The sequence below is a fragment of the Canis aureus genome, chromosome 25 (assembly GCF_053574225.1).
Source record: "Canis aureus isolate CA01 chromosome 25, VMU_Caureus_v.1.0, whole genome shotgun sequence".
Lineage (NCBI taxonomy): Eukaryota > Metazoa > Chordata > Mammalia > Carnivora > Canidae > Canis > Canis aureus.
The window spans coordinates 43,562,193-43,571,479 of NC_135635.1; the positions used below are offsets into that span (position 1 = coordinate 43,562,193).

A 9,287-nucleotide genomic window follows, 5' to 3' on the forward strand; every position below is an offset into this window, starting at 1 on the left:
CCCTTTTTAAGATTATAAATATTTATTTGACAGAGAGAGCACAAGCAGGGGGAGCCTCAGGCAGAAGGAGAAGTAGGTTCCCTGCTGAGCAAGGAACCTGATGTGAGGCTTGATTCCAGTACCCTGGGATCATGGCCTGAGCTGAAGGCAGACACCTAACTGACTGAGCCACCCAGGCACCCCAGATTTTCTCTATTTTTAAGTAATCTCTACCCCCAACATAAGGCTCAAACTGGTGACCCTGAGACCCAAGAGTCACGTGCTCCCACTACTGAGCCAGCCAGGCTCTATTCTTGTTTATGGCGCTACAGTAAGCTAACTGTTCATCCTATCCCTGATCCTTCTGTTTTCTACAGTCTGCCTCACTGTTACGGGTTAGTGTCTCTGTTAGGAATTGCCCAACTGCTCAGAAACCTGTGAAAGCTCCCCATTTATCTTATGATAAAAGTCCTAGGGCCTCAGCATGAAATACTAGGGTCTTCATCTTCTGGCAGCAAATTAACCTTTTCAGCCTCAGCTCTTCTGCTGTATTTCACTGTATCCTTCATTCTGACTACTAATATCTCTCGCTTGTGGGATCCTTGTAGTGTGGCAGGCACTTTGTTGTACATGGTCACCTCTTCTCTGAAGACTTCCCCAGGCAGAATTCAGTTTTTCCTCCCCTACATTTCTATGATGACTAGCTTGCCTCTGATGGCACTTACCATCACTTCTTTGGAGTTCTCTCTCTTCCCCAGAGGCTCACTGTGGCCTCCATCCTGCCCTGTGTGCATAACAGGCACATAATAAATATCTTTCCAGTACTTGGTAATCCTTACCAAGATGCATATGAGTTCCTCTTTTTGCACTAAACATTCTACATTTAAAATTTTCTTTCAGGGTGTCTGAATGGCTCAATTGGTTGGGCATCTGCCTTTGGCTCAGGTCATGATCCCAGGGTCCTGGGCTTGAGCCCCGAGTTGAGCTCCCTGCTCAGTGGGGGACCTGCTTCTCCCTCTCTCTCTGTCTCTTCCTCTGCTGGTATGTGTACATGTGTGCACTCTCTCTCTGTTTCTCTCTCAAATAAATAAATAAAATCTTTTTAAAAAACTTTATGTTACATTTTTAACGTCTTTTTAACTTCTTTTATTTGTCATATTAAACTTCTCTAGTGCCTCTTCCTCCACTTAAAAGTATGGTGATTCGGGTACCTGGGTGGCTCAATCAGTCATCCAGCTCGTGATCTCAGCTCAAGTCTTGATCTCAGGGTCATAAATTCAAGCCCTGCTTTGGGCTCCACAACCAGAGTGGAGCCTACTTTAAATGGTTATTAATATTCTAGAAGACAGTTTAAAAAAAGTGATTAAAATTGGATGTGATCTTAAATTAAGATCTCTGGTCAATACAGGATAGAATATGTCTTCTGGCTCTTGCAGGTTCTGTTTCTTTCTTTCTTTTTTTTTTTTTTTTAAAGATTTTATTTATTTATTCATGAGAGACAGAGAGAGAGAGAGGCAGAGACATAGGCAGAGGGAGAAGCAGGCTCCATGCAGGGAGCCCGATATGGGACTCGATCCTGGCTCTCCAGGATCACACCTCGGGCTGAAGGCGGCGCCAAACCACTAAGCCACCCGGGCTGCCCAGGTTCTGTTTCTTTTTTTTTTTTTTTTTTTTTTTTGGTTCTGTTTCTTTTAACACAGAATAAATATGTTTGCATATGGCCAGCACTTCTCCATTTTCATTTTTATTTTTGGTATTCTGTGCTTATGCACAACATGTTTATTTTCATTGGATGTTAATTGTTTTTTAAGGGAACAGTGCTTTTAAATCATCACAGTAATTTGTAATTTTGTATCTGTCTTCTAGAATATTAATAACCATCTTAGTTTAACATCATCTGCATATCTGAGCATATAATCAGTCCCTTATATTAGATAGATCATCCTAAGGATATTGAATGACATGAAATCCAAGGCCTTTAATGACTGTCCTTTGGGTCTCACTTTCAAACCATTTATACATTAACAAGACTATTACTTGCCCAGTTTGTAATTGAGAACATAATGTAAAATAGAATAAAATACCTCATTGAAAGCAAGAGAGATCTTGTGGTAACTGAATCAGTCTCTCTTTCTTCATACACATACATATATACCTGAGTATGTATATATTCGTCTGGTGACAGTTATCCTGCTTTGTGCCTGCATTATGCTATCATGTTCTCCTTATCTGTTATCCTATTACTCGTGAAAAGAACTAAGTTTATCTGACATTATTTGGTCAGGGGGAAATTACAATGATTGCCTCATGGTATGTAATATTCTTTGCAAGCAATTTGATCATATGATACAGCATTTTTCTAGAAAGTGTTGATGTTAAACTGATGAGTTGCTAACTTCTAAGGATATCCTTTCTTAAAGATAGAAGCTTCATTTGCCTATTCCTAAATCTCAATAGTCAGCAGGAATTTATTTTGTACTCTGTATATGTTTAATAGTTCTTGACTATTAAGTGTTCTTGACAGTCTGGTGGTAGCAGGGCAAAAGTAAATGATAAATAAGGGATATGCTTTTGCTCAGGTTAGAATATATGCATGTTGGGGCGCCTGGCTGGCTCAGTCAGTAGAGCATGTGACTCTTGATCTCAGGGTTGTAAGTTTGAGCCCCATATTACGTGTAGGGATTACTTAAAAATAAAATCTTAAAAGAGAAACAAAAATAAACCTATTGACAGTTAAAACAAGACATAGTGTATGAGCCAATGTCAAATTATAACACAGGAGTAGAGAATTACCAAATTTCAGAGAATGGAGAAACTAAATGGGCCGAGCTTGTCACAATCCCTCCATAGAGGGAGGTTAATCTTGAGAAAAGGACAAGATTTGATATCAGGCAGTTTACATGTAGAGCACAACATAAACAAAAGCAAAACTATTTTTGATATTTAAGTACTTGTGTTCACCCTCAGTCAGGGAATAGCCCATACTTGTGCAGGCTATGTGTAAATATTTTTGTAAATCTTTTAATTATATAACCTGGAATTAGCACTTGGGAAATCATCTATAAAGACCAGTCTATGTAGGGCACTGGGGTGGCACAGTCAGTTAAGCGTCTGACTCTTGATTTCAGCTCAGGTCATGATCTCAGGGTCATGAAATCAAGCACTACGTCAGTCTCCACACTCAGTGGAGAGTCTGCTGGAGAGTCTTTCTTCCTTTCCCTCTGCACCTCCCCTTGCTCCCACCCTCCCCCCCGCCCCGCCCCCCCCCCCCCGCCACTCACAAATGTGCACATTCTCTCTCTCTCTCTCAAATTAATAAATAAATACATCTTTTTTTTTTTTTTTTTTTTTTTAAGAACTAGTGCACATGGATAGGTAGGTATATTATACTTTGGTAAAACATGTACGTTTGCCAGTGATCAGATTAAGTGTGTTTTAAATACTGCTAATGATATTTTATAGAATTTATATACTGTACAATTTTTAACCTGTATCTTCCCTTTATTTGAATAACTGTGCGTCATATATACCATGTAAGCATCTTGGTGTCCACATTTGTACTTTCTTTCATAGTCTCCATCACACCCAAGAACTTCTTTATGAGAGTACCAAAGACTTTTTGCAACTCAGATTTGAAAACCAAAGTAAAGAGAAGTCATGGATGCTTGAAAAGGATCATTTGATGTCAAAGATTAAGCAATACAGTACACAGTGTAAAAAGAAAGAAGATAAAATTGGAAAAGTTTGGCCAGTCGTTCATGAGATTCATCGTAACCAAAATGAATATGTTAAGGTAGTTTTCTTATGTCTTACAGAAATTACTAATTTTTTTCTGGAAAAGTTGAAAGAACTCAGAGAATTCCAAAGAATGTAAAAATTGTCATACAAGATCCAGGAAGTGGATGGGCAGCCAGGGTGGCTCAGCGGTTTAGCACCCCCTTCAGCCTAGGGCCTGATCCTGGAGACCTGGGATCGAGTCCCATGTTGGGCTCCGTGCGTGGAACCTGTTTCTCCCTCTGCCTGTGTCTCTGCCTCTCTCTCTCTCCCTCTCTCTCTCTCTCTGTATGTCTCTCATGAATAAATAAATAAAATCTTAAAAAAAAAAAAAAGATCCAGGAAGCAGGACACTGGGTGGCTCAGCAGTTGGGCACCTGCCTTCAGCTCAGATTGTGATCCTGGGATCCAAGATCGAGTTCTGCATCGGGCTTCCTGTGAGGAATCTGCTTCTCCCTCTGCCTATGTCTCTGCCTCTCTCTCTTAGCCTGTGTCTCTCATTAATAAATAAATAAGTCTTTTTAAAACAACAACAACAACAACAACAAAACAAGATCCAGGAAGCTGTTGTAGCAGCAGCCTCACGAAATAGGTTTTAGAGAGTAGCTTATCATTATAGCATTTGGGGATTTAGAAAAGTAAACAATTGATTCATTTATTCAGTCAACAAATATTTATTGCACTCCTACTATGGCCTAGGTTCTGGGGCCACAGCAGTAGATAAATTAGACTAGGTCTGCTTTCATGGCATTTACATTTTAATGGATGAAAAGGCAAGAGAAGGGAGGAGCACCTGGCTGGCTCAGTCACTCTTGGTCTCTGGTAATGAGTTCAAGCCCCACATGGGGTGTAAAGATTATGTAAATAAATAAAAACTTAAATGGGTGAGAAGGTACAGAAACAAAACAGAGAAAATTATAGTTTATTAAAAAGTGGTATTAAGGAGTTTAAAAGATTATGTGAAAATTATATGTAGTTGCTGAAAGTCTACTCTTGTAGGGAAGCACAGGGACCCTCTGTTAAATCTGGTGTTGTTTTATAGTTGAGACCTATAAAATGGTCTTCTTCTTGCCATACAGATCTAGGGGAAGAGTATTCCAGACAAAGGGAGGAGCAAGTTTAAAGGGAAGAGAAGAAATATTGTGGTCATAGAGGAATAAGCAAGAAGGAAGTGGTAAGCAAAGAGGTTAGATGGTGGGCAGCAGCCAGTCATGGAGGGCCTTGTAGGGTCTTTACAATCCTGGTAAGAATATTTAACTCTAAACATTGCATGTCTTTGAGCAGCCCAGGTGGCTCAGCAGTTTAGCGCCGCCTTCGGCCCGGGGCCTGATCCTGGAGACCCAGGATCGAGTCCCATGTCGGGCTCCCTGCATGGAGCCTGCTTCTCCCTCTGCCTTGTGTCTCTGCCTCTCACTCTCTCTCTCTCTCTCTCTCTCTCTGTGTCTCTCATGAATAAATAAATAAAATCTTAAAAAAAAAAAAAAAACAAAGAACATTGCATGTCTTTGAAGGATTATGTGTAAGGAAGGATCACGATCTGATTAAGGTTTTTACCGATCATTCCTCTGCTCTATGGAACATGTATGTTATGTGTTCTTGTTGATTCTATTTAAATAACTTCAGAAATGTATCCCAAAATTTATATTTTAACATCCTATGTGGGACAGTTCTGAACTCCATTATCTGACCCTTCTCAGAGCCAAAACTTTTGTTTTACTTTAAAGATTTTCTAGTATGTATGCTTTAGAAAAAAGCAAGAGAATCATCTAGAAATAGGAGGCTTTCAGATGTTCTCCAAAGTTCCTTTCCGTCTTGTTCCTTAACTCATTTTAGACTTAATTGAAATCCGTTCGTTTCTTTCTTTCATTGCCCAAGTGCTATTTGAATTACCAAAATTGTAATTTTATTTTCCTTTGACCCTCAGTCCCTAAAGGATAAGTTAGTACAAGAGAAGAAATTGTCCAACATGTATCAAGAGCAGTGCATGTCCCTAGAAGAGGAGCTTGCCCGAATTCGTGAGGAAGAGGGAGTGAGGAGAGAAATCTTCAAGGTACAAAATTCTCTGCCACTTCTGATGGAGTGGGAAGTGCAGATGGCTCAGGGAATGCTTCCCTCATCTTCAGAAATGCCTTGCCATGTCTCTATATTTAGGATCGCACTAACAAGATGGGGAAGCGGTTACAGGTGATGACAAGACGCTATGAGGCCTTGGAGAATAGGCGTATCTTGGAAGTAGAAGGCTTTAAGACGGATATTAAGATTCTCCGGCAGAAGCTAAAAGACTTGGAGCAAATCCTCTATAAGGTAATTGTGAACCCTGAATTACTGAGAGGAAGAAAAGGGGTGCAGGTAAGGGGAAACATGGTGGTGGTGAGGGCTCCTCAGAAGAAAGATGTTTCTGAGGTTCCCCTCGTGGTAGAGCTTAGTGGATCACCATCTTTCAAGCCTCACTAAGATCAACTGAAGTACACGCCAGAGGGAGGATGCAGAAGATTGAAATCATTGCTTGCCTGTGCCATCGTACTTCCATCTGCTAAACTTAGCAGAAAGCTCCATCCTTCCCAGTTCAAGAAGTAGATGAAAAGAACTGTGTCTATTTTACCAATGGGGAGAGTGAGTGAGTGAGTGAGTGAGTAAGGAAGAATTTTCTCCTGTCAAACATGGCTTTATTTAGAATTCAGGGTACCTCAGAATCCTTCTTAAAGAGATTTTACCAGTCAGCCACATATCCTAAATGATTGCTATGTGCCAAACAAGGTTAATTATTAAAGGGATTCTTTTCTTTCATTCTTTGGCAAATTTACCAGTAATGTTTATATTGGTCTCTTTATGCATTATTGCTTTTTTATTCTGTCTTACAGCTTCTTTACTACTGTATGGGAAAGCAGAGTCTCATGCCTTTTCTGCTTTAATTCTTCTCTACACTTTCCTTCTTTATATAGTCATTAAGCAAGCTAAGGGTTGAATTTCTCTTATGTGCTAAGTCTCCCAAAAAGGAGCCAGCGTAGCCTAGTCTTTGTGACTGATTTTTTTTTCCCCTGGCATGTGCCATAATCATTTCTTCTTCTTCTTTTTTTTTTTTTTCAAATCTCTAGGCAACACTTAATGCCCGGGCAAACCAGGATCTTGCCATCCTATGTGAGGTGCGTGACAGCAATAGACGGGCACATAAGATACAAGGAGAACTGAAGAACCTAAAGTCCAAAGTCTTTGGTCTGGAAAATGAACTTAGGCTCTGTTGAGGTTTACATTTCAATGTGGCACTCATATGAAATAGATCGGTTTCCTGAAATCTGCCAAAAAGGTCATCTTCTCCCAGAAACTGTATGCACAGAGTTGGCTAGAATAGTGATACCTGTTATTACGAATACCTATTATTAGGAATTAGGGATCACTAAAAGAGCCCTTCTATCACACTGACCTTTAGCTATCATTTTTGCTGTCCTTTTTTATATTTTTGGTCTGGATTATAACCTGAATTCCATAGAGACTTTCCCACATTATTTCTCCCATTTATAATCTAATGACAGGGTTTTGTGTTTTTTTTAAAAAGGCAGTGATGGGGATCCCTGGGTGGCGCAGCGGTTTGGCGCCTGCCTTTGGCCCAGGGCGCGATCCTGGAGACCCGGGATCGAATCCCACGTCAGCTCCCGGTGCATGGAGCCTGCTTCTCCCTCTGCCTGTGTCTCTGCCTCTCTCTCTCTCTCTCTCTCTCTCTCTCTCTCTCTCTGTGACTATCATAAATAAATAAAAATTAAAAAAAAAAAAAGATTAAAAAGGCAGTGATGATGAAAATTCAGGAAGAAAGTATTTTTGGCTATGAGCTCAACTGAGCATCAGTAGTTGAAACTCTGCCTAAAGTCAAGGCATCCTCTGAGGTTGCCCAAGGTAGCAAATCACAATTTATCACATGGGAACAAGTAGATTCTGCTATTTAACTTTCTTCTGTCGTTAACTGAATTACTTATGGACCCAGTCTCAGGAAGTTACACCAGAGGGCACTAGAGACCCTAGTCTTTTTTTTCTTCCTTCCTTCCTTCCTTCTTTCCTTCCTTCCCTCCCTCCCTCCCTCCCTCCCTTCCTTTCTTGACTCTATCTTTAAGCAAAATGTTCATCTAGGAAAATAAAGGTGCCGCTTTGGTAAGAGTAAGTGAAAGTTCAGTGATCCTTGTCTGAAAGATCATTATTTTACCAATAACATGTTTTTAAAAAAATAGTGTATATATTTTAATTAACTATTTTTCAATAAAAATGTAATTGAAAAGATTCTAGTTTCCTATAACTTCTTGTTAAAAACCGCATTTATAACTTTGTTAATGCCTGGTTTAGTTACTTGTTCCATGGTCTCTGTGGGTTTATACAAAAATTTAGGTTTTACCGTGAAATTCTAGGATTTTAATAAGCCTTTTTGTTTTGCCTAGCATCAAAACATCAACTGTAATGAAAAATTCCTTAAGTGTTGAACATAAGGAAGAACCATCCCTTATGTATATCCCTCTAAAGCCCAAGACTGATCCCTCTGGGAATTTCTGGTCAATTTATTAGTGAAAATAATGTGATCTGTTATCATAATATGATCATATCATATCATATATCAGGCTCTTAAAAAAAAAAGTATTTCCTACTGGCAGTTCAATCACCATTTTCCTTTAACACAAATGTGAAAACCTGAGTTCTTTCTTTTGTCCTGGCTGAGTCAGAAGAATGATGCTATATACTAAGCTAATATCAACTGACTTTCCAGAGTGTGTCCAGGAACATAAGCAATTATTGTCCCAGATGCATAGCAGTTTGCTTTAAAAAAAGGATATAGGGGATCCCTGGGTGGCGCAGCGGTTTAGCGCCTGCTTTTGGCCCAGGGCTTGATCCTGGAGACCCGGGATCGAATCCCATGTCAGGCTCCCAGTGAATGGAGCCTGCTTCTCCTTCTGCCTGTGTCTCTGCCTCTCTCTCTCTCTCTCTCTCTCTCTCTGTGTGACTATTATAAATAAATAAAAATTAAAAAAAAAAGGATATAGGTGGAAAAACAGATAAAGTGTTAGTGCCTTTGGTTCTGTCACTTGAAGATAGATGAGTGGGAGGGGATATTTGTGAATAAGATGTTGGAGGAGAATGAGAGCCAGACCCAATGGCAGTAGACAGAGCAGATGAGTAGATAATCCTAAAGGGTTGATTGCCTCCTTTTTCACAGAAGAAAGAAAATAAAGGCCTTCCACTGAGAGTGGGATGGAGCACTGCTGTGATAGAGAGCTTGAGAAGAGGGAATGTTTGGGAAGATGAGAGCACACTGGTGGGATCCCTGGGTGGCGCAGCGGTTTGGCGCCTGCCTTTGGCCCAGGGCACGATCCTGGAGACCTGGGATCGAATCCCACGTCGGGCTCACGGTGCATGGAGCCTGCTTCTCCCTCTGCCTGTGTCTCTGCCTCTCTCTCTCTCTCTCTCTCTCTCTGTGACTATCATAAATAAATAAATAAATAAATAAATAAATAAATAAATAAATAAATAAAAAAGGCACACTGGTGAGGGACAAGTGA

The 9,287-nt window shown here is 40.2% G+C and overlaps 1 protein-coding gene across 2 annotated transcripts in view; it reads left to right on the plus strand.

Annotated features, from left to right (window-relative positions):
- The window catches only part of CCDC77 (coiled-coil domain containing 77), a 32,515-nt gene extending 25,114 nt beyond the window's left edge, over positions 1-7,401 (plus strand). For both annotated transcript variants that reach the window (XM_077871552.1, XM_077871551.1), the window contains exons 10-13: positions 3,553-3,772; positions 5,678-5,803; positions 5,905-6,057; positions 6,849-7,401. In XM_077871552.1, the coding sequence (XP_077727678.1) occupies positions 3,553-3,772; positions 5,678-5,803; positions 5,905-6,057; positions 6,849-6,995 (646 nt within the window). In that variant the 3' untranslated portion in view covers positions 6,996-7,401. The remainder of the gene's footprint in view (positions 1-3,552; positions 3,773-5,677; positions 5,804-5,904; positions 6,058-6,848) is intronic.
- Positions 7,402-9,287: the final 1,886 nt, after the last annotated feature.